Source organism: Aristolochia californica, unplaced genomic scaffold, assembly GCF_029961685.1.
Source record: "Aristolochia californica isolate CCGP_79_NKW_82.1479 unplaced genomic scaffold, dmAriCali1.0.hap1 SCAF_6, whole genome shotgun sequence".
In the NCBI taxonomy this organism is placed as follows: domain Eukaryota; kingdom Viridiplantae; phylum Streptophyta; class Magnoliopsida; order Piperales; family Aristolochiaceae; genus Aristolochia; species Aristolochia californica.
Window position 1 is genome coordinate 28,179,538 of NW_027182257.1, and position 25,478 is coordinate 28,205,015.

A 25,478-nucleotide genomic window follows, 5' to 3' on the forward strand; every position below is an offset into this window, starting at 1 on the left:
CATCGTTCCCTTTGAAATTTTATGGTGTAGCTTCTGCAGGGCCGGAAGAGTGGCATGGGATTCTTTCACTAAGTCAAGAATGAGGAATCAAGGCTGACTGATTGCATATACAAGCTGTAGATATTCCAAACGACGGGACAAGGCATCCATAGCTTTGTTTAATCTTCTTGCATGGTATTCGACCAAAGAGTCAAATCCCATCAACTTGAGACATTGCTCCAATAAGAATTTAAGGCTATAGTGATCCGTCCTGATGAGAAAAGCATGGCCCCATAAGCAAGGCAGCCAATTTTGGACTGCCTTGGCCAACCCAATTAATTCCCATTAATACGCCGCCATGTTGTGATGATGAATGACCAACTGTCAACTGAAATACGCAATTGGATATGACTGTTGCTGTAAGACTGTCTCAATGCCTCCACCAGGCGTCACACTCAACCACAAATAAATCTTCAAAATTAGGAAGCTGTAGGGCAGGGGTTAACGCAAGAGCTGCTTTGAGGGCCTCAAATGACTCCATGGCCACCTCATTCCACTAAAAGGAATTCTTCTTCAGGATACTGGTTAAGGGAGCAGCCAACGGACCGTAATTCTGAATGAATTTATGGTTGTACCCCGCTAGACCCAAAAATCCCCGTAGTGCAGAGCAAGACTGTGGTTGAGGCCAATCATTAATTACCCAAATCTTCTTAGGGTCAACCGTGACCCCCGCATGCGATATAATATGGCCTAGATAAGCAACATGTGAAGCCGCAATGGAGCATTTGGATTTCTTCAAATAGAGCTGATGTGCTCGTAGTAGGTCAAAAACACTCCACAAATGCCCCAAATGCTCATTGGTGGACTTGCTATATATGAGAATATCATAAAAAAAACAAGAACAAACTTCCGAAGATAGGGGCTAAATACCTCATTCATCAGAGCTTGAAAAGTGAAGGGTGCATTTTATAACCCGAATGGCATGACCACAAAATCAAAGTGGCTATGATGCGTGCAAAATGCTATCTTCTCGATATTGGAGGGGGTGCATACGGACCTGATGATATCCCGACAGTAGGTCCAATTTAGTAAATATCCACGATCCATGTAATTCATCCAGGAGCTCTTCCACAATCGGAATCGGGAACTTGTCCTTCATTGTCTGAACGTTCAACTCCCAATAATCAACACAAAACCTCCATGTTCCATCATGTTTCTTCACAAGTAAGAAGGTTGAAGAGAACAGGGATCTACTATTATGAATAATGCCCTGTTGTAACATCTCCTGGCACTGTCGCTCGATCTCATCCTTCTGAAGGTGTGGGTACCAGTACAGACGGACTACCACCACATAGGAACCTGGTTTTAAATAGATTATGTGGTCATAGTGCCTCTAGGGAGGCAATCCCGAAGGCTTTTGGAAGAGGTCAGAGAATTCCTCTACCAGATTATCAATAGTACTATTCGGGGGGTCCTGTGTGTGGATGGTGTGGATGCGGTGGGCCCTATCTACCTGAAAGCCCTGCAAAAGCACTTGACTACCGGCCAACACAAAGCTCCTAGTTAAAGACGAAAAGTCCCACAAAATGGGTCCCAATGTTTGCAACCATTTAATGCCTAACACCATATCAAAGCCAGCCAAGTGTATGACAAAAAAATCAGCATTAAATAAAGTAGAGGCAATGGAAAAAGTTACCACCTTACTGACCCCATAGCTAGGGACTTTCTCCCCATTGGCCACTGACACGGTGGCTGTCAGATGAGGAAGGATCTGTAATTGAAGATGTTGCGTTGTTGTTAAGTTCATAAAATTGTGGGTACTTCCCGAATCCACTAGCCCCACAAGTTCCTGGTCTAGGATTAGAGCTCTGACTTGTATAGTTTTGGCAGATTTCTGCCCAGTAATAGCATGCAAAGAAATCGCTAGTGGTTCCTCCTAAAAAATATCATCCATCTCCTCTGTATCGTCTGATTCCTCCACTTCGAGCCAAAACAACCTTTTACATTGGTGCCCCACCCGATACTATTCATCACAGTTGTAGCATAGATTCTTGGACCTCCGTTCTGCCATCTCCGCACTTGTTAATTTTTTGATATATTGCGGCAAGGAATTACTAGAGCATGTATTGTCTACCAGAGCCGTATTCAGATTGTGTCTAGAGGAAGGTAATGTAGAGGGTGTCACCTAAGACAAATTATGGTGGTGCCCTTGCCAAGTGGAGGATGTGTTCCTTTCACCTTGCCAACCCAGCTTACGTTGTTGCAATTGTTGTCGTTGTTCCATTGCCCGAGCCAAATCAGGTGGGAAAAGGAGTTCATCCTCTATCCTCAGAGATTCATGGAGACCCACTGTGAATAAGGAGACCTACTGGTCGACCAGTACCAACCTGCCAACACGATCCAACTTTTCTTGAAACTTTTTTTGATACTGTTCAACCGATCTAGTTTGTCTCAATAGTACTAAATCTCTTGGGGGCTTGTTGTGGGCGGGAGGGCCAAGTCTGATTGTGCATAAATTTTTAAATTCACCCCAATCCGGCACTGGTCTCTCTAGTTCCACCTGGTGAACCCATAACTGGGCTTCATCTATCATATGGAAGGAAGCTAGTTGCACCTAATCCCACTCAATAGTCCCTTGATTTAAAAAAAAAATCTCACATCTATGCAACCAAATTAAGGGATCCACTGACCCATTAAAAGTAGGAAAATCTAATTTTGTGTACCTTGGTATTGTGCCTCCATTCTGTGGTCGTTGGACAGCAATGCGCCCAGGCCACTGGTCCCCTCTTCGGTTGTACGGTTGAGTCACTTCCCTTGTCTCTGGGCTATGCTGTCTCTCTGGCCATAGATCAGATATCATGCTATTGATTCACTTCATCTCTACTTCCATACCACAAACTTTTCCCAGCAGTGGTTGTGCTGCCTCTATGCCATCCTCCATCTTTTGCATCCTGGTTTGAAGTTCTTCATTGTTGGATGTATCCCCCATGTTACCCTTCTCTGATACCAAGTTGTTACAGTCCCGGGTCATGGATCGAGTAACACGGCGTGAGATCTGAGGATCCAGCACTGTGAGTGTGTTGCTGGACTCGGTAAGGTAAGAGAAAACCCTTTTCTTGGACTGATCTTGATCAAGTGGTCAACACTCTCTTGATGAAGGTAATATGGTGCTCGGTAGAGGTCAAGAACCCAAATATAATGAACGTGAAGGGTAGAGGGAAAGGGTTACCTTTCTTGACCACGGAAAAGAGGGTTTCACTCCTCTTCTTGCTGCTGCTCGTGCTAGGATTGTAGTCCTAGCTTGGGTAGCCCTTGGCCTACGTTGGGAATCTCTTTCCTAGCTTCTTGTTGGACTCAATGCTAGAAAGAGATTTGCTTTATGCTGCTCATGATGTAGGAGAGGAATTCTCTCAATTCTGGCTTAGTAAGAGAGATGAAAGCCCTCTCTTCTTGCTCGGCATGAAGAGGAGGCTGAAGCCTCTCTTTGAACTCGAAAAAGGGACAGAAAGTCTCCCTCCCTTGCTCGGTATGAATCAATGGATAATGGATCAAGAGTGATGGTGGGATATGCATTTTTTTGAGGAAAATTTATACCTCGAGACCTTCAAGGGAACCCTAGAACTTGGCAAGGTGAGTTCCAAGCCTGTTTAACCTAATTCTCAATGCTTGCCTTTTCTCTATTTCCTTTCCCTTTAAGTAGGGTTTGACACCATAAGTGTTTTAGGGCTAAAAATACCCATACTGCCCCTATGAACATAAACCATACATACTTAATGAAAAATCATACTTAAAGCAATATAAAATATGAATTATAAAACTACTGAACTCGTTGAGTCATTGTCTTCTCCTTTGAGTGACACGGTGTGCAATTGAGTCCACAACTTTTCAATCATGGGGTCCTAAATTCAACATGGTATTAGAGCATCAAATTTAGGATCCCCACATCAAAAGAATGCTCTAAGAAGTTATGATCAAAGCTACTCAAAGAAGGCTATTTGTGAAGCAAGATTGAAGCTTGCGACATAAGTTTTTCATTATTGTTATTATTACTTCATGCTCTTGGTTTTCGGATCTTTAGAATATTGTTTAAGGATTATTTTATTTATTTCTTCATCTTATGAAATTATTGAGATTTATGCATCTCAGATTAGAAGAAGTTTACCATGGTAGTTTTGTCGGTTTGCAAGTTATTGGCTAAAAATCGATTTATGTTGAGATTTTCTGCATCAAAGGTTTTAATTTTGTGGGAAAAAGATTTTCCTGATGAAGAAAATCTCTTTTGAGCCTATTATGAGTGGTTTTTTTATCCATTGGATATCAGAAATCTAATTACTTAGCTTCTATGCTAAGATTCTCCATTAATCGAGTTGTTTGAAGAACTCTAGTCGGTTTGGTGATTTTTTGGAGAATTTTTTGAGAGCCACGAGGTGGCTGATTGTTCTTGGAAAATCAATTATTGAATATTTTGTCTTACATAAGGAATCAAGCACAAAATTAGAAAGGAAGTGGCTAGTTGACGCCAATCCATATGAAGAATGATTGCTGTTTTTTGAAGACTTTACAATATCTTCTTAATTAGGCCTGATTTTGTTTGATTTTCCATCAATTATGTCTTTCCTATTTCATGAGGAACTAAATAAATATTGGTTTATCCCAAGCTGGAGTCAAATATATTTTTGGAATGATCTTGGAAAGATCTGATTCGGAATTGCTACCTTACCTTACTTGATCTGATGCTTATTGATAGATTTTTGCTGTTCTCTACTAGGAAGACTTGAGAATTAATTATATAATTTTTTTGCTAGTAATTTGACTGGCCTAAGAGGGTTCCCTCCTTGCCTAAAGACTTGATAAGCTCGGGTTCTCCTCGCATCTACCCGAGCTAGCCTTAACTAGTCTTGAATCTCCAAGCAGCTTACTTAGGCTACTTCAAATTTGAGTACATTATTACCCTTGAATTGCCTCTTATGGTTGAAGAATACATGGGTAACAAGAATGATATTCTCAAGATTACTACCATACCCTTGCGAGGCATATAAAATTTCTTGAGCTGGTCCACATCGGTTCGACGGTTCCTTATGACAAGGGATCTACTTGGTCACCTTACCAAATTTGGGCCACCCTTTGATGAAGAAGATATTACTTATGCTAAGTGGTTAAAAAATGACACTTTGGTAATTAGTTGGCTCATCAATAGCATGGAAGAACCTGTATCCAAAAATATTATTCATCTCGACACTGCCAAACAAATTTGGGAGACATGTGCTAAGTTGTACTCAAGCTCTGAAAACTTACAAGGCCATATGATATTCTCAAAAGAATGTTCAACACTAAACAAGGAGAAAATATCCATGAATATTTGGGTCATTTTAGAGACCTTCTTCAAGAATGGAAGCTAGCTCAACCTACCTCCACTGATGTTTCTGTCCACGACATGCAGAAGGAAACCTTAGCCACTGCCATTTACCTAGGAAACATTAAGCCATATCTCGAAGTTGCTAAAAGTCAACTCCTTAGCACCTCTGCTATTCCCACCTTTGATGATGTATGTGCCACATTACTTTGTGTTCCAAACTCTTCTTCTCCTTCTCCTACTGAAGTGTCATCCTTTATGTACCCTAAGCATAGGGGAACATCAACCGCCTGCGGCCTAGGTCATGGAAAAAATTATAGAGGAGGACGAGGAAGAGGTGCAAGGAATGGTTTTGTTAGAACATACAGTAGGGAATGCACCCAATGTGGTAAATATGGTCACACTATAGACCAGTGTTTTAAAATCCATGGTATACCGAATTGGGTTAAGGCTAATCAAGCCTTAGTAAGTGATACAAAGGAGGACTAGTCTACCCCATTAAAAGAAAAGAAAAACCTTATCGATGATGAGTATGACTTGTTCCAGAAAATGAAAACACTGATGGTCTCTCCTCCAAGTTCCTCCTCTACTTCTACTGCCACCACCACTTCAGGTATGCTCTCTGCCACTTCCTCCTCTTCATCCTAGCTAATTGACTTAGGGGCCTTCGAACATCTCACAGTTAACAAAAATCTACTCCGCTATGTTTCTCCTTGTCTCTCAAATAAACTTGTTACCATAGCTGACAACTCCCAAACTAACATTCTTGGGAAAAGATTTACCTCTTTTACACCATCACTTCTGCTCACAGATATTCTTTTTGTTTCTACCTTTCCCATGAATCTTTGATCTATTAGTCAGCTAACACAACATTTTAATTGTTCAATTACCTTTTGACCCACTTCTTGTGTTTATGATCTTATAACGAAGCAGGTGATCGGTGGAGGCCATGAACAAGGGGGGCTCTACTACTTGGATGTACCTCAAATAAATGCCATCTCAACCAAGGAAACTGAGATAAGTCTATGGCACAATCAGTTAGGACATCCATCCGCACAGTCTCTTCATCTTCTTTTCCCTACCTTTAAAGATGGGTCAAATTTAAATTGTGAGGTGTGTCAATTGTGCAAACACCAAAGGATCACATACTCACCTTGTCCAGAACTTAAAAGTATTGCTTCCTTTTCATTGATCCACACAGATGTATGGGGTCCCTTGAGCATCTCAAACATTTTCCGAGTCAAGTACTTTATTACCTTTATTGATTATTTTACTCATACCACATGGCTATTTCTTTTTAAAGAACGATCTGAAACACCATCCATATTTAAATCCTTTCATGATATGGTTGTCACTCAATTTGGTAAAAAAATCAAAGTAATTTGGTTTGATAATGCCAAAGAATATACTTCTAGAGATTTTGACTAATTTGGTTAAGAGAATGACATTATCCATCAAACATTTTGTGCTTATACCCTCCAAAGAATGGTGTAGCAGAATGGAAGAACCATCACCTTCTTGAGGTAGCTTGCAACTTATTTGTTGGAAGATAAGATCCAACTCAAACGACCAAGGAAGGCCCACATATGTAAGATTATTATAAGATGGGCCACATGACCAAGGAAGGCCCAATCCCATAAGAAGTAGGACCCACAATGATTACCAAGAGCTGGCATCCTTATCACATCAGTTGGAAGATCAAGAAGGACTCACAAAAGTATCTTTATCTTAGGGTCACGACCAAGAAGAGTTTTAGTTTAAATCATATTTGTCTTTTATCAATATTGAGTTACCTAATTATGTTAGGACTTACCTTAAGTGTTAAAGTTTGGGTGTAATTGGGACAAGGGTAGGTTTATTGTAATTGGACTCTAGTACCTTCCTCTATTATAAATAGAGGTTCATGTACTCTGATTACAACAAGTTATTTATGTCAATGAAGTATTTCACTTTTTCATAAATTCAACATTATTATATATCATGAAAGTCCCATACTTTTATTGGCCACATGTCATACTTACTGCATGCTTTCTTATCAATAGGCTACCCTCTTCTGTTCTTGGTCATAAATCCCCATATTCCATATTTTTTCCACATGGTGACCCTTTTTTGCTTCCCATGAAAGTCTTCAGTTGTACATGCTTTGTTCACATTACCTCCCCAAAACATAATAAACTTGATCCAAAATCTGTCAAGTGTATCTTCTTAGGATACTGTCACACATAGAAGGGTTATATTTGCTACAATCCCACTCTCCAAATGTTACTTGTGTCCAAGGATGTAATTTTTTTTGAAGACTCTTCATACTACTCTGACAATGCTCCTCCAGGTCTCTCTTCTGTACCAACATCTCCTCAACCGGTTGAACCTCGTGCTATGGAAACTATTTAACCCCCTAAAGCGCTGGCTGACACCACACTTGTGGAGTTTTTAGATCCCATCGAGGTAATCCATCTTCTCTTATTCCTTTTGTACTACAATATGATACTTCACCCATTGCCTTAAGAACAAAACCCAAATCTTGCACTAGGCCCTATACTTCTCATCTCATATCCAATTTTGTGTCTCACCATCATTTATCCTCTTCATGTTGTCAATTTATTGTGTCTATCTCCTTCATCTCAGTCCCAGAATCCTATCAAGAGGCTTTGAAACATCCAGGGTGGAAGGCGGCAATGGATGAAGAAATGCAGGCACTTTGTGAGAATCAAACATGGGCTCTAGTTCCTCTTCCATTAGATAAAAAAACCTGTCGGTTGTAAGTGGGTGTTTACTATTAAATACAATCCAGATGGGTCAGTTACTTGTCTTAAGGCCCACCTCATTGCTAAAGGCTATACGCAGTGTTATGGGATCGATTATAAGGAAACATTCTCTCCGGTGGCCCAAATGAACTCTATACATATTTTATTACCTCTAGCTGCTAATTCTTCCCAGCCAATCTATCAATTTGATGTTAAAAATGCATTTCTCAATGGGGATATAAAGGAAGAAATTTATATGCAACAACCACCTAGATTTGGGGTTGAGGGGGAGTCGATATGTCGATTGAAGAAATCCCTTTATGGTCCGAAGTAGTCTCCTCGTGTATGGTTTTATAAACTTAGCCAAGCACTCATATGGACCGGATTTCACAGATGTTCTGTAGATCACTCCGTATTTCTTAAAGACACACCTGAAGGCAAAGTGATTTTGGCTCTATATGTTGATGATATTGTCTTAACCAATAAGAATATTGAGGGCATTCAAGAAACCAAGGAAAATATATGTGAAGAATTCAAGACAAAAGATATTGGACTACTTAAATACTTTTTGGGTATTGAAATACTACAGTCCAAACATGAGATTATACTATCTCAAAGAAAGCATGTCCTTGATCTACTGAAGGAGACATGAATGATGGGGTGTCGACCAATAGAAACATCTATGGATTCCAATACAAAATTATTTGCAGGCACCGGAGAAGATGTGGATATCAGAAAATATCAAAGACTTGTGGGGAAACTCATTTATCTCTGTGTAACAAGGCTGGATATATTATATGCAGTAAGTGTGGTGAGTCAATACATGCACAAACCACAACTTACTAACTGGCAAGCATTAGAAAGAATATTGAGATATTTGAAAGGAGCACCCGGAAGAGGGCTTCTCTATAAGAACCATGGTCTCTTCAACATAGAAGGGTTCTCAGATGTAGACTAGGCTAGATTCCCGAATGATAGAAAATCTGCTTTGGGATATTGTACAATGGTTGCAGGGAACTTGGTTACATTGAGAAGCATGAAGCAGAATATAGTTGCAAGGTCTAGTGCAAAAGCAGAATACAGGGTCATGGCACACACAGTTAGTGAGCTTCAATGGATCATATCCCTTCTCAATAAATTGGGATTCTATAAAGAAGCTCCTATGGATCTACATTGCGATAATTAGGCGGCAATACATATCACCTCAAATCCGATCTTCCATGAGAGAAAAAAGCACATTGAAGTAGACTTCCATTATATACGAGAGAAATTCCAAGCCGGCATATTATCTGTCAGACATATCTCCTCACAAGAGCAAGTTCTAGACATTCTCACCAAACCAGTAACTCATAAGATCTTGTCCACCATCTGTAGCAAGCTGGACATTTACGATGTTTTCTTACCCTTAGCTTGAGGGGGGAGTGTTACAAGGTGGGACCCACCATGATCACGTGAGGTGGCATGATGAGTCACCACATGAGCTGTCATCCTTTTCAGATGAGTTGGAAGGTTTGGCAATCTTCCTTGATTAATGTAATCGATTTATCTTCCCTTGATTTATGTAGATTTGGATAATCATGATTTGATGTAATTAGGGATATTAGGGATCCTATCTTATATCTAAATTTATAATTAAAATAATATAAATAGGGGTCTTGGTTGAAGGGTTCAATCAAACTCTCCACTTCTCAACTCGTGAAGAATCTCTTTCTAGCCTAAACTCTTTTTTTCTCTTTTCTCTTCTCTCCTCTCTACACGAGCTCTCTCTCTCTCTCTCTCTCTCTTTGCTCTTTTTCTTCTCCCTCTCTCATCTTGCTTGAGGTTTCAATCATGGGGTCCTAAACTCAACATTTTTTAAGGATTTTCATTCTTTGGAATGTGTTATTGGCCCCAAGCCCATTTCTGCTACTGCTATTGTGTCTCTTTGGCTGAGACATTATTATTAAAGAAGAACTTCTCGGTTGCTGACTTTTGTCAGCATTGGTTATTCTGATGAAAAAGAAAGCACATGGTGGCCCTAGAATATTATCTTCTGGGTGGTTACCTATTACCCCCTTAATTAACATCTCTACTCCTTCTATTTGAGAGTCGGTGCTCTGTGGAAGGACAACGTGATGGATGGGTTTATTACTACACTTTTGAGCAATGCCTATAGACCTACTAGCTATAGAGGATAGGAGCGTGCCTAACATCCAACATGACTCATTTGATTGGAGTATAGAGCGATGTCTTATGACTAGGAGTGATTTTACTCTCACTTATATTATGCCTGCTGGGCCTCTTGGAAGAGACCACTAGCTTGAAGGGGAGTGTTGAAAGATATGGTGGACAACCATTTTATATGGGAAGATTCTATATACCATTTGCAACAAGCTGGGTGTTCATGATGTTCTCTCACCCCAGATTGAGGGGGAGTGTTGGAAGATGGGTTCAAGCCCACACGACCAAGGAAGGCCCACACATCTAAGTGTGTTAGAAGATGGGCTCAAGCCCATAAGACCAAGGAAGACCCACACATCCAAGAGATGAGGAAGAAGGGCTCAAGGCCCATTAACCAAAGAGAAGACCCATAGGCCCACACAATGATGCTAGGATGGTAAATAAAGAGTCATCTCATAGAGATGGAATTAATGTTATTGGTTTAAGTTTTAGGGGTATTATTGTAATATTTTATTTTTATCAATCTATAAATTGAGCTTGAGGGGGAGGGTTAGGACAAAAGTTCAGAACGTATTCTTCCTCTTGTTTTCTCCCAATGGGTCTCTTTCTCTTTTTCTCCATGAGCTAAATCAATGGAGTCCTGAAAATCAACAAAAATATTATCCAAGCCTATGGTGCCAAGTGGTGACCTGCTTGATCTCCATGATACATGCCCCCTTAACTCATTGGTTGGCCATCCTCCTCTGCATTCTAAAAATCCACATGAGGTGAGCACTCTGACTTCTCCTATTACGTTTCGTACACCATATGATACTAGACCAATTTCTATTCGTAAAGAACCTTGGTCTTGCACTCAATCTTCCACCATTCATCCATTATGTAATTTTATGTCTACTCACCACTTTTATTCTACTTGTTGCACATACCTTGCCCCTTTAACATCTATTTCTCCTCCTAAGTCATTTAAGGAGGCCCTTCAACATCTAGGGTGGAAGGTGGCCTTGGACGAGGAAATGACGGCTTTATATGAAAATCAAACATGGAAACTAGTTCCTCTACCTTGTTACAAGAAAACTATGGGATGTAAGTGGATATTCAGAGTTAAACATAATCCATATGGTATTGTTGCTCTTTTTAAGGCTTGGTTGGTGGCTTGAGGATACACTCAATATTATGGTATTGACTTTGAGGAAACATTCTCGAATGTGGCCAACTTAAACTCGATACGTATTTTATTATCTCTTGCTGTTAATTTTCTATGGACCATCTATCAAATTGATATGAAGAATGCATTCCTTGATGGTGATATTAAGGAGGATATTTATATGGATATATCACCTGGATTTGTGGTTGAGGGAGAGAAGGTATGCAAGTTACAAAAATCCTATCTGGCCTTAAACAGTTTCCTAGAGCCTAGTTTGATAAATTTAGAAAAGCAATACTTCAGCTTGGTTTTATTCGATGTATGATGGCTCATTAAGTGTTTTTCAAACATACTAACATGGGCATTGTTTTTATATGTTGATGATATTATTGTTACTGGAAGTGATTTTGAGAGTATCACTCACATTAAAACAGATATAGGTAAGAAGTTTCGAACAAAGGATTTGGAATTTCTCAAATAGTTTTTTTTGCATTGAAGTGATATAGTCCAATTTTGACATTATTTTGTCACAAAAAAAACATGTAGTTGATCTCCTAAATGAGATAGGAATGACAAGGTGTCAACCTGTTGGTACTCCTATGGACACTAAAGTGAAGTTATGAGCTGGTTTTGGAGATAATGTTGAGGTGGGCAAATACCAGAGGTTGGTAAGGAAGTTAATATGTCTTATAGTCACTAGGCCAAATATTTCATTTCTTGTAAGTGTTGTTAGTCAATATATGCATAATCCCTAGGGTTCTCATTGACAAGCCTTAGAAAGAATTCTTTGATACTTAAATAAATCTTCTGGGCAAGGACTTCTTTATAAATGCCATGGTAACATTACTATTGAGGGTTTTGTAGATGTAGATTGGACACAATCCCCAAATGACAAAAAATCTACCTCTGGATTGTTAGGTTCTTCCCTTGCCATGGATGGAGTCACCCTTCTTTCCTCTCTTCCCTCCATGGATGATCTTGACGTTGGAAGAGGACCCTTGTTTCTTGAACGAGTAATGGTAGAACTCAATTTAGAATGAAGGAGCTTTGGAGGAAGCTCAACCTTGGACCTCAAAGGGAGAATCCGACCTTGACCTCTGAGGGAGAATCAGACCTGTAAAATATAATTTTCTCAATACTTACCCTCTTCATTAATCTCACGTCCCTATATAGGGAGTTAGGGAAAACATGCCAAAGGCCATAAGTTCAACAAATTAAAAATAAACCCCTAATGTTCAACAAATTAAAAATAAACCCCTCATGAATATAAATTACAAATAAACCCTTAACGAATCCATAACATTACTCCCCTCTTTGAGAACGAGCTTGCCCTCAAGCTCGAATGTAGAATGGCCTGTCCATACAAAAGTAGAGCAACCTAGAAGAGGAGCAATTTTTTTTTTTTTCAACTAAAGCATGTGCCCGTATTGCATGAGGGCCACATATGGATCTCCTAGATGCATCTGATCTTGCATAGATAAGTAGAAGAGCTGCAGCGACATCTCGGACAGCAGCTCTGCGTCGGATGTTGTTTTTCTATCCATACTCCCAGGCTTAACTTGCGGCCGCTGTTTTTGCAAGGCAGTACCAGTTCCCAGTTGTTCTGCAGTATACTTTGTCTGACCAGCAAGTCTCATCCCTGATTGTATCCTTGGGCCACGTTTTTGGAATAGGAACAACAAAGGAAGAAGAAACAACAATAACCTGTCTCCCAGGTGCCTCAGTTAAGGCCTTCCAGGATGTAAAAATTAGCCTATTGAAAATTTATGCAATTGATCATTTATAACCACCCAGCTACTTCCAGGATCCTTTGTTACTCCAATCTTTGCCAATATTTTCCTGACTTCCAAAGATTCTTTCCATAAACCAGCTTCTGAGTAGAGATTTGATAGAAGAACGTAAGAAGCATGAACATTGGGCTCTAACTGCAGCACTCTTTTTGCTAATTCATCTCCTATACTGACATTCTTATACTTCCAACAAGCACTTACTAACGTTCTCCATACTGAAACACCCACATTGTAAAGGCAGCCAGCAATGAATTTATATGCATCACAGAGTTTTCTAGCTCGCCCAAGAACATCAACCAAGCAGCAGTAAGGTTCAGATTCTGGCTCCATCTTGTAGTTGTCGCAGAACATATTAAAGAGGAACATGCTCTCCTCTAGAAGGCCCTCATGACTACAGGCTATGAGCAAACAGATGAAGGTTGTTTGGTTAGGATCTGTCTTCGTTTTCGCCAACTCGTTGACTATTTGAATTGCGTTGTCTGCTCTTCCATGCTGTGCCATTCCTTTAGCATACATGTCCACAACCGAGCTTCCAACATAGACATCTTCAACAAAACCAGCTTTAATCATCAAATAATGAAACTGCCTTCCAACATCTAAAGCTGCTAAGCCAAAACAAGCAGAAATACAAGAGGCAAAAAAGAATTGAGTTGGACCAAATCCAGCCACTGCCATTGCCCTACATCTTCTTAAAGTTTCAAAACCAAGCCCATTCTACTCATAAGCTCCAATTATAGTACTCCACGAGACTTCATCGCTCCTATACATGGTTGTAAAAGCTCTATCAGATGCATATATTGCTCGACATTTAGAGTACATATTGATTATTGCATTTTCCACATTAGTTTCAGAACCATGAACTGATGTGACTGCATGGCCATAGTCCTTCTTAATTACAGTCTTCAAATGGTGATACACTTCGACTCCCATTTGCATGGCTTCCTTGAATGAGGAGGCCCCGACAGGAAGGATCATAAACTTCTGCACTGCAAGTTTGTTGCCAGCAGGAGATCCTCCATTGAGTTCACTGAAAGCAGGTACCGACAGTACTAAAGTCATGTGCCCAGCCATGTTGGCAATGTGCTGGTATAGAGGGAGATTCTTCACACTAGCTCCTGTTTTGCAGATGGCAAGAGAAACTGCGAGAATGGTAGTAACACCAAGCTTTGGTTTGCACCAATCCCATTCATTAACTGTTCCATCAAGTACTTGGACCATGAAGTTATCAATCTTAGTCTGCACTGTAGGATCCTTTCCAATTAAGGCAGGCCCAATTATTGCATTGACATTCTCAACAACATTAAGAACACCTTTGCCAAGATAGTCAGATCCCCCATCCTTCAGTTTTAGAGGTTCAGATATACCTGTAGAAGCACCATTTAGTACGGCAGCCCTAGCAAAAGTCCCATTGCTGCAAATGATATCTACCTCAACTATAGGATTTCCACGGGTGTCGAAGACCTGTCTAGCCTTAACAGTTTTGATGGTTACCATTTCTCGCACAACCCAAGTTTCCTCAGTGTTCTGGTGGTGGCTTAATGCGAGAAGCATGGCTTGCCCAACATTCTCATTTTGACCGGCCATTTCAGCGAATATGTGGAAGGCACCAGGATTATCCCCAAATTTGAAATCCAGGTGAACCAAATAAGGGCCCCCGAAGACCGAACGTTCGAAACCCAATGGGAAGAGCCTGTAATTGGGAAAAATATTTGAGATGAAATCCGCAACAGTGTCGTTATCAGTTGCCCGTTGAAGCAATTTCAATTTGAAATCCCCTGGGCGAAACCTTACTGCTGCCGCCAGGGTCATGATTTCAACTTCGAAATCAAAATTGTGAGGTTTGGGTTGTTGTCGGTTTGTAGAAGGACAACAATCACAGTGCGTCAATGGTGGTTGTCTGGAATTTTTATACCCCGAGCCAGCTTCTAGCCCATCAAGCTGGAGACGTTGTGGATGGCGAACAACATGGAGGAGTGGCCAAAATCGATAGCATTTCTGTGTCGCGACGAACATGTGTCGTTGTGCTGCAACGGCAGAGGAGGGCTTCAGTTTGGAAGTCGCCTCGCCGTAGGATTTTGGAAGTTTGGGGAGGTTTTCCGAGACAGGGAGCTCTCGGATATCCGGCGGCGTCGGAGGGGGAAGACTTAGAGCGGCCAAAGAGGGAGGGGTGGCCTACAAACCCTCTTCCATTTGTGTCGACGAAGGGTTTACGGGGTATCCTTCCGATTTTGGAAATGGTAAGTCCCCAATTTCGGATTTCGCCATCGCGGGAGAGACAGAGGGCTCTCTAAGGTCATGCAGTGCGGATTTCTCTGATTTTTTTACTGTGGCACTAGAGACCGTAGCACAAATCCGAGCCATTTCTGCATCAAGTTGAAGAGTAGATTGACGAAGAAGCTCCTCGTGAGGAGATGGATCGTTGCCTGTGGTCTGTGCTGGTGGAGTTGGGGGTGGATGGGGAGGGAAGGGTTCGCCAGGTCGTGGCACCGAATTAAGGGCATGGGCATGGGGTCCCATTGTGGGATGTGAGTGGAGCAGTTGTGGTGGTGGGTGGTGATGGTGGTGATCGGCCGAAGGATTGTAGCTTCCCAGTGGCGGCACTCGAAGTCCATTGTCCTCCTATCGCCGGAGGAGGAGCTGGATTGATGCATCCATGGCTGCCATGGCCGAACGCAGGTCAGAAGTGGTCTGACGAACCTCATCAATGGATTTATTTTGAGCCTCTATCCTTTGACGAATTTCCTCAATCAATTTACGCAAATCCTTTGGGGAAGAGGAATCCCCAAGGGTGGACCTGTCTGATACCAAAATGTTAGGTTCTTCCCTTGCCATGGATCGAGTCACCCTTCTTTCCTCTCTTCCATCCATGGATTATCTTGACGTTGGAAGAGGACCCTTGTTTCTTGAATGAGTAATGGTGGAAATCAATTTAGAATGAAGGAGATTTGGAGGAAGCTCAACCTTGGACCTCAAAGGGAGAATCCGACCTTGACCTCTGAGGGAGAATCAGACCTGTAAAATATAATTTTCTCAATACTTACCCTCTTCATTTATCTCACGTCCCTATATAGGGAGTTAGGGAAAACATGCCAAAGGCCATAAGTTCAACTAATTACAAATAAACCCCTAATGTTCAACAAATTACAAATAAACCCCTAATGAATAGAAATTACAAATAAACCCTTAACGAATCTATAACGGTGTGATGTTATGGTCCTGGGTTAAGTACCTATGTCTTCCGCTCCTGACAGGCCGGTCTTTTGGGTAGTATTGGCTAGGCTTAACATTTGGTATCAGAGTGGGCTCCCACGTCGTGAGTTCGAGTCCCGGGGGTGCGCAAAGGCTGGATTAAAATTACTGGTAGGTTCGGAAGGGGCGACCTAGCGGAGGGGGCGACTTGGAGAACTGCGAAGGGGCACTAGGAGTAGGCCACCACTAGAGTAGGCCACCGGATTGGGCCAGTGTCGTTACGCCACCGTGGTCGTTGGCTTGCGAATGTGGGGTGTGATGTTATGGTCCTGGGTTAAGTACCTATGTCTTCCGCTCCTGACAGGCCGGTCTTTTGGGTAGTATTGGCTAGGTGCTTAACAGTATACTGGATGCCAAGCAAAAAATTATGAAAGAATCTTTGGGGTGTAGAAACCCTGGCCAGGCCTCGTGGCACCAGGTGCCCCCACCACCCCACAATGCCCCTCTACGGCAAGGGCCACCTCCTTCCCATACATCAGAGACTACCAAGTCCACAGCCCTCGCACAATATATTTGATGCCTTTCCAAATCAGAAATGGACCAGAGAATGGCTCAAGGGCTATGTTTTAATTGTGATGAAAAATTCCTGCCAGGGCACTTATGCAAAAGGCTATTTTGGTTAGAGGTGGAGGATCCAGAGGTATCACACAACCGGTGGAGGATCCAGAGGTATCACACAACCGGTGGAGGAGGAAGACACAGAAGTGGAAGAACCAGAAATTTCCATTCACGCCATGACGGGGTTACACAACACTATGCAGGTCCACGCTGGCATCCAAAACCTCATGTTACTTGCACTGGTAGACTCGAGCAGCACCCACAATTTCCTCAGCCAACCAGCAACCCAACAGTTGGGCTTGCCACTTCAGAACAATTCGGGCATTTTAGTCTCTATCACTAATGGGGAAAACGTTACCAGTGTGGGGTTATGTTCAGCAGTTACATTTGTTATTGAAGGACACACCTTTGAGGCAGATTTTTTTGTCATACCACTTGCTGGGTTTGATTTGGTATTGGGTATTAAATGGCTACAATAGTTGGGTCCGATTTTATGGGTTTTCAAGTCCCTTACTATGAGTTTTATGCAAATTCACCAACAACTCACATTACATGGCACGCATGGCCAATTACCAAGCACTCTCCAGAATCTCAAAGTTATGGACTCCAATCACTGTCAGTTAAATTCACACCTGACAGAATTTGCTGACTTATTTTAGGAGCCCGTTGCACTTCCGCCCATACGAGCTTGTGATTATCGTATCCGTTTAAATTTGGGCACAAAACTAGTAGTGGTGCATCTATACCGGTACCCACATTTGCAGAAAAATGAGATATAGAGCCAATGTCAGCATATGTTAGCTCAAGGAATTATTCAGCCCAGCCACTCACCATTTTCGTCACCAGTGTTGTTGGTCAAAAAACATGACAACTCTTGGCGCTTTTGTGTGGACTACACAGAGCTCAATGCTCATATGGTAAAGGATAAATTTTCAATGCTGGTGGTGGAAGAACTATTAGACGAGTTACATGGGTCAAAATTATTTACTAAGCTGGACTTGAAATCCAGCTACCATCAAATTCAGGTTAACCCTGACGATGAGGAGAAAACTGCATTCCGTACACATCTTGGTCATTTTAAGTTCTTGGTTATGCCATTTGGGCTTTCCAACGCCCCTTCCACCTTTTAGGCACTTATGAAAGAGGTATTCTGCCCAATCTTACGCAAATATTTTATGGTATTCTTTGATGATATATTAATATATAGTAAGAATTGGGAAGAGCACATTCAACACTTGTGCCAGGTATTCAAACTCCTACGTTCCCATAATTTATTCCTCAATAAATCCAAATGCGCTATGGGTACCTCATAGGTCGCTTATTTGGGTCATGTCATCTCAGCCTCCAGGGTAAAAGTGGACACTAGCAAAATACAAATAGTGATTGACTGGCCTACTCCGCATTCTGTCACGACTTTAAGGGGGTTTTTAGGCCTGGCCGGGTATTACAGGAAGTTCATTCGTGATTATGGCCAGATCGTGGTGCCACTTACGAACTTACTTAAGCGTAATGCCTTCACATGGTCGGAGATAGCAGATTTCTCTTTTCAGTAGTTGAAACAAGCTTTAGCCTCTGCACCGGTTCTCCAACTACCAAAATTTGAAGAACCGTTTGTTATTTAATGTGATACTTCCGGAGGGGGCATTGGCGTAGTCTTACAGTAGCACGGCCATCCCATAGCATTCTTCAGCCGCCACCTTGCCCTGCACCACCACAAATTAGCTGCATATGAAAGGGAACTTATTGGCTTAGCCGCTTAGCCAAAGCCATTCAGCATTGGAGGCCTTATATTTGGGGTCAGCACTTCATGATCCGGATGGACCACTGCAGTGTGAAATACTTGTTGGAGCAACGTATCACTACTTCCCAACAACAACATTGGCTAAGTAAACTGATGGGGTTTGATTTCCAGGTGGAGTACAAACCAGGCCACCTTAACAGGGGGACAAATGCCCTATCTTGTCGGGATATGTTGGACACAACTACATGCTATTAGTCAACCCCGGGTTCTTTTCCTCGATTCAATCAGAGTTGAAATTCAGCAACATCCCGAGCTTATGGAACTGTTTCAAAAAATCGAGCAATGCACTATGGACAGCAGTTGGGAAATTCAGGACCACCTCATATTGTATAAGAATCGCATTTATCTCCATCACACTTCCGCTCTACTCAGCAGCATTATATCATCCTTCATGACAGTACTCGTGACTTCTATTGGAGGGGCATGAAATGTATGATAGCTGACTATGTATCTGCGTGTCAAGTTTGCCAACGGAACAAAACGGAATCCTTGAACCCAACAAGCCTCCTTCAACCTCTTCAACTACCTTCATAGGTATGGGTAGATATCTCCATGGATTTTATAGAAGGCCTTCCAAACTCTTCCAGCTTATCTATTATTTTTTTAGTGGTGGATAGGTTCTCCAAATATGGGCACTTCCTGGCCCTGGCGCATCCTTATATCACCACATACCACTTAGATTTTCATGGACCAGATTGTCCTCCTGCATGGCTTACCACAGTCCATCACAAGTGACAGAGATGCAGTATTCACAAGTACCTTCTAAAAAGAACTATTCAAATTACTTGTAGAAAGAACTATTCAAATTACAGGGCACCAAATTGGCTTTCACCTCCACATACCACCCTCAAACAGATGGCCAAACTGAAGTGGTCAACCACACTATTGAGATCTATTTGCGATGCTTTGTGGGGGACACTCCAAAAAGTTGGGTACGCTGGCTAGCCTGGGCGGAGTATTGTTATAACACCTCTTACCACACAGCATTGGGCACCACACCCTTTAGGGTGGTATATGGGTGCGACCCCCTCATCTCTTATCTTACGAACCTGGTTCGTTTTGAGTACCGATGCTAGACCAGGCTTTGGGGGAATGGGATACTCTGCTTGCACAGGTCAAAGCTCACTTGCAGAAAGTTCAAGACACTATGAAGCACTATTATGACAAGGGTCACCGTGACCTTTCTTTTGCTCCAGGAGATTATGTATGGCTTAAACTTCAACCTTACTACCAGCTTTCCATTACAACAACCAAACGCCACAAACTTTCTCCCAAATATTATTGCCCCTTTCAGGTGTTGTCTCGTATTGGCAGTGTTGCTTATCGTCTACAACTACCACCAGACGCCGAGATCCATGACGTTTTCCATGTCTCTCTCTTGAAGCCATTTTGCGGAGACTCACCGATGCTTCATACACCCTTGCCACCAATTCACGAGGTCACGCTCTTCCAACCCCACAGAATGTGTTGCATGCTCGTAGAGTCCAGGGGTTGTGGGAGATTTTAGTCCAGTGGGCTGACACAGATCTTCTAGAAGCCTCTTGGGAACCACTCGAGGAATTCCGGGCCCTCTACCACACCTTTGAGCTTGAGGACAAGCTTTTTCTCCTGGAGGGGGGTGATGTTATGGACTCCATAGCATCTAGAGTAACTAGTAGACGTAGAGGGTAGCTTATATAATTTATAGTTGTTTCAATTAGTAGGTATTGATGTAATTACCTTCAAACTTATGGCCCTTTCGTTGGCCTTTGTTGGCTGATCAAATTAGAGTAGACGAGGTCGGATTCTCTCTCTGATGAGGTCCAAGGTGGAGCTTCCTTCGAAAGCTCATTAGTTTATCACAATTGGTCGTTTGAAGAACCCTAAAGCCTCCTCAACAAAGCAGTCCAATTTGGAATCAAGGGGAGATCGTCGGGGTGACAGGATCCATAGCGAGGGAACTCAACATATGAATTAAGATATTTCAAATTAAATACTTAAGAGTTCAAATAAAAATTAAAACAAGTACAATTTAAATTATGCAAAAAAATAATTGAACATAAAGATATTTTGTTATCAAAGTTTCGCTATCCGTATTCACTACCCAAGAACCTTTACTTGAGGAATTCCACTAATAAGCTCCATTAGATGAAAATTACATAAAAGAGATTTTGTCTCTCTTTTAAGCCTCATGTATACTTAAATACATGAGTTTTAAAATCTCCCTAGAGATTAAGTGGATACTTTCTAGCTCTAGCAAGCTCTTCTATCTAGATTCAAGGTTTTAGATCAACCTATGGAATAAGAAAATAAAAAGAAAAAGAAAGAAAAGTTTATACCTTTCGAATTGATAGAGAGACAACCTCATGATTTAAGATATCCAAGCCTCCAACCATTGATACACAATACAAAAGATCTCTGAAGCTTGAACTATGATGATGCAAGGAGAAAAACTCTGAGAGAGGTGGAATTTTACAATTTCTTGACTTTTTTACTCAAAAGTGCTTCCATGAGGAATTTCAAGTGGGAGTATCTTTGAATGCACTAATTTTACAAATAAATTATCAATAAATACTTTAAGGCATATTTGGTGGTGTATTTATAAGTTTCCTAACCAAACTAGTCATTATGTAGCCGTTTGTAAAAAGCTGACAAACTCATGATCAATCAATTGAGTGTACCAACTATATTTTTATGAGTTCTGAGCCTTATTGATGATCAATGCAATTTTATGCCTTCTAAAAAATTACATTGATCGATCATGTAGTCAAACTTTGGCTGTGAAAATATAAGTATGATTGGTCAATACTATGGGTATGATCAATCATGCTTTATTTCCCTCATTGCCATAGTTCTATTTGATTGATAAGTACATATGTATGATCAATCATGAATTATATTTTCTTTCAATGTTTGGACATGTAAAATTCATTAGTCCAGTGGGGAAGATCGATAATTCTTTATAGCTCATCCTGGCATAGTTCTATCTAATCGATCAATCCACTTGAATTGATTGACCATGCTTTATATTTTTTATAGTTTTCATTGTATATGATTGATCATTACTAGATAATGACCGATCATGCCAATTGCCAATTTCTTGAACTAGGCTTCTAAGCATGATAAAAATGCTCCTAAGGATTTATAACAAGTTTAAAACATTGATATGCATTGAAAAAACATGATTTGAAAGAAATATGTCCTAGAGCTTCAAATACACTTGTGTACCTTAAATTTGGAGTTTTGGCGTTGTCCACTTACATGATTAAAGTTCTTGAAAATTTTCTATACCACTAAGACTCTAATCTTCAAGTCTTCCTTTTCTCGCTTGTGGGTGGTTCTTAAAGATGATTTGGCACATGATTTGAGTTTGAGGCTTTAAGATAAATTTGTTGGTTCATTTCCTAAGACCTTGATTTTTGTGTCTCTTGAAGGAAAAGCATATGAAATTCTGAATTTACAATTATTATTACTTTTAAGTTTTGTTACCTTCAAAATATGGATGAGAGTCAACCTAGGTCAACATACTCTGCCTCAATATTATTCTCCTCCTCTCTCTTTCTCTCTCTCTCCTATTCGTGCCCTAGCACCTCTTCTCTCATTTCTCCTCTCTTCCTCTCTTTTCTTTCTAGCTCTGTCTTTCTCCCTCTTTCTCTCTCTCTCTCTCTCTCTCTCTCTCTCTCTCTCTCTCTCTCTCTTTCTCTCTCTCTCTCTCTCTCTCTCTCTCTCTCTCTCTCTCTCTCTTTCTCTCTCTCTCTCTCTCTCTCTCTCTCTCTATCTCTATTTCTTCCTCTACTTTACTTCTCTCTTCTTCCTTTCTCTTATCCATCCTTGAAATTATAAGAAAAATATAGGACATTCTCCAAAGGGTTTCTATCATAGGTCCTAGAGGAGGGTCCACCAACACCCATTTGTTTCTAGATAGCAAAGCATCTATCTTCTTTTTCATTGCAGCATGTCACTAGGGAGTAGCTAGGGCTTCCACATGTGTGTTAGGAGTAGAAATTGATGAGAATGATAATACAATGGTGTGAAATGAAGGAGACAAGTACTTTAATGTCACAAACTTGGACACAAGATACTTAGTACAAGTTCAAACCCCATTTTGAAGAGCAGTCTGTAATTCAAGATCAGAAATATATGTATGAACAAAAATCTATCCTCTGTTCGAGTCATATGAAGGCTGAGGAGAGGAGATGGTTGAGGAGGAGGGATGTCCAGTAGGTGGTGGAGTGAGTTCATCTTTAGGTCTATCCAATTAAATTGACATTGGTCAAGCAGATTCATCACTTCTATCATGACTTGTTGTGAAAAAAATATGCAGTGAACTCAAAGAAGTTGACATATGTTGACACAACTTTCTTATTCTATAGATCAAAATATTTATACCCTTTCTCAACATGAGAAAACCCCAACAATATACTTTTAAAGGAACATGGAACAAGTTTGCCCTTTTAAGGGTGGTATGCATTGGGAGAAAGAATGAGTCAAAGAACAATAGGGCAAGAGATAAAAGGGGAAGAAAGGAGAACAAGAAAGGAAATAGGAAGGTCTTATGATCTTTTTTTCTTGCTAGAGTAGATAAATAGATTAGAGATCCATAACATTGGTTTCAAAGTGGGGAAAGAAGATACCTTGAATGGACATCTAGTTGTAAGTAGAATTAGGGTTAGGGTTAATACTCTTTGGGTTAAGTTACACTAGCAAGGAAGAATAATGTGAGAACTTGGGTATGAGGTAGAGGACATGGGGAGTGATTAGAGAGGCAAGGTTTAGGTTTTGGGATGTGCAAGGAATGAGAAGTGGTGGATGGATAGGAGTAGTGAAGCAGTTAATTAGACAAACGATTAGGTAGGATGGCTTAACTAGTGATAAGGGTCAAGACAAACTTGTGGATAGGGAGGAGGCTGTCATGATATGGATCGAGTGTTAATTGGATTATAGAACAAGGGAAGGGCGTCTATGCTAATGAATGAAAATGACTAATGATAAATAATGAAATGAATAAAAAATAGTACTATGGATTCTTACTGTTGCCAAGGGGCATCCTCGCCCACGCGCATGTGTGTGTTGGGGGGGGGGGGGGGGGGGGGGATGAGGAGGTGTTGAATTTATAGAAAATGGAAAAACATCACAAACTTGTTGTAATCTGAGTACATAAGGCTCTATTTATAATAGAAGAAACAAGTAAAATCCAATTACAATTAAACTACCCTTATGCTAGTTACACCCAAAGTTAAACACTATAAGATAAGTCTTAGAAAAATTGAACAACAAAACTTAAATAGAAGAGTAACATAACTAAGACACCTTTAAATTGAGATGCTTCTGTGAGACCCATAGAGATAATGAGATCCTTTTCTCTAAACCCTAAGTCTAGGTTCGTAGTTATTTTTTTTCCAGTCCCTACACCTATATTTTTATTTTTTGTGTTTCACCTCTATAATGAGATTTTCATATTGGAAATTATATATTGACGGAAAGATATTTGAGTCTAATTTCCAAGTAAAAATGATTTTTTTTCAATCGCAGTTATCTACAGAGAGATATTGATATTCAAATGAGAAAATTTCAGATTGCAAAAGAGGTTCGATAGCAGCAGAAAGCTTCAGCTTCCGAGTTATTTTATGCTCTCAAGAACTAGACTTTATATGGAGTAATATATATATATATATAAATATCCGTAAGTCCATTCTTTTACTTATTCAACCAATTTTTTTCTGAGTTATCTACAAAGAGAAATCGATATTTGAAGCAGCAAAGGTTAGATTGCAAAAGGGGTTCGAGCTGCAGCAAAAAGCTTCAACTTCTGAGGTATTTTATGCTATTAAGAAAGAGACTTTATATGGAGAATTATATTTCAAAAGAAAGATATGTAAATTTATTTTCTTAAATATTCAACCAATTCTCGGTATAATTTTTTTATAAGGAGATATTAATCTTGTAAGAGTCAATGGTCATGCTGGAAAAAAGGAGAAACAATACTTAATTCAGCCATATGACAGAGACCGAAATCTATCAGATTATTTATCTTCTGATATTTATATTTTATGAAGAGTAGTTATAATTAGATGAAAGATATTTAAGTCTAGTATCAGAATGATAAAATTTCATGTCATTCTGAGCTATATTTAAAGATATATTTGCATTGGAAGAATCAAAGGTCATGCTGGTATTCTGTTGCATTGAAAAATCCGAATTTATGCCCTTTGTTTTGTGTCACTATTTGAGTTGCTATATCAGGCAAATATCTTAATTCTCCCTGGTTTAAAGGCTTATTACTACATCTATGTTATTTGGGCTTATTGCTGCCTCTTTGATATTTGGTTCAAGCTGGGATCACTGCCATTACATCCCATCTTGAGGGGGGAGAAGTAGAAGAAGTACAAGAAATATGTATTTTATTTCATATGTTGTGGATAAGTTTATGTGACCAAAATATTCAAGAAAGGTGGAGCACAAAAGATGAACCTTGTGCATCTAAGAAGAAATTTTTATATCGGATTATTTCTTGGGTCCTTCTACAAGGTTTATTATTTTGGTTCGTGTCATATGAGTTGGGAGATGGTCGTGTTATATTTAGCTGCATTTATTATGTCTCTTTGGGGACATTATTATTGATGAAGAGGTGGCCTCAATACCTTTTCTCATACCATAATTTATTTGACTCTAAAAAATATCACAGTTGGGACACCATGAGAGTCCGTGTTTGAATTGGGAC

The 25,478-nt window shown here is 40.4% G+C and overlaps 2 protein-coding genes across 2 annotated transcripts; both read right to left on the minus strand.

The window, feature by feature from the left end:
* Positions 1-12,528: 12,528 nt before the first annotated feature.
* LOC137934613 (uncharacterized) lies at positions 12,529-15,831 on the minus strand. The gene has a single exon (XM_068779053.1). It carries the CDS (start codon positions 15,181-15,183, stop codon positions 13,885-13,887), a length of 1,299 nt encoding a protein of 432 aa, XP_068635154.1. The 5' UTR covers positions 15,184-15,831; the 3' UTR covers positions 12,529-13,884.
* Positions 13,129-13,845, minus strand: LOC137935293 (pentatricopeptide repeat-containing protein At5g04780, mitochondrial-like). Its single transcript, XM_068779970.1, has one exon. It carries the CDS (start codon positions 13,843-13,845, stop codon positions 13,129-13,131), a length of 717 nt encoding a protein of 238 aa, XP_068636071.1.
* Positions 15,832-25,478: the final 9,647 nt, after the last annotated feature.

Excerpts from the sequence above, each read along its gene's own strand:
- LOC137934613 (XM_068779053.1), bottom strand. The coding sequence starts at position 15,183 with ATGTTCGTCGCGACACAGAAATGCTATCGATTTTGGCCACTCCTCCAT.
- LOC137935293 (XM_068779970.1), bottom strand. The coding sequence starts at position 13,845 with ATGGCAGTGGCTGGATTTGGTCCAACTCAATTCTTTTTTGCCTCTTGT.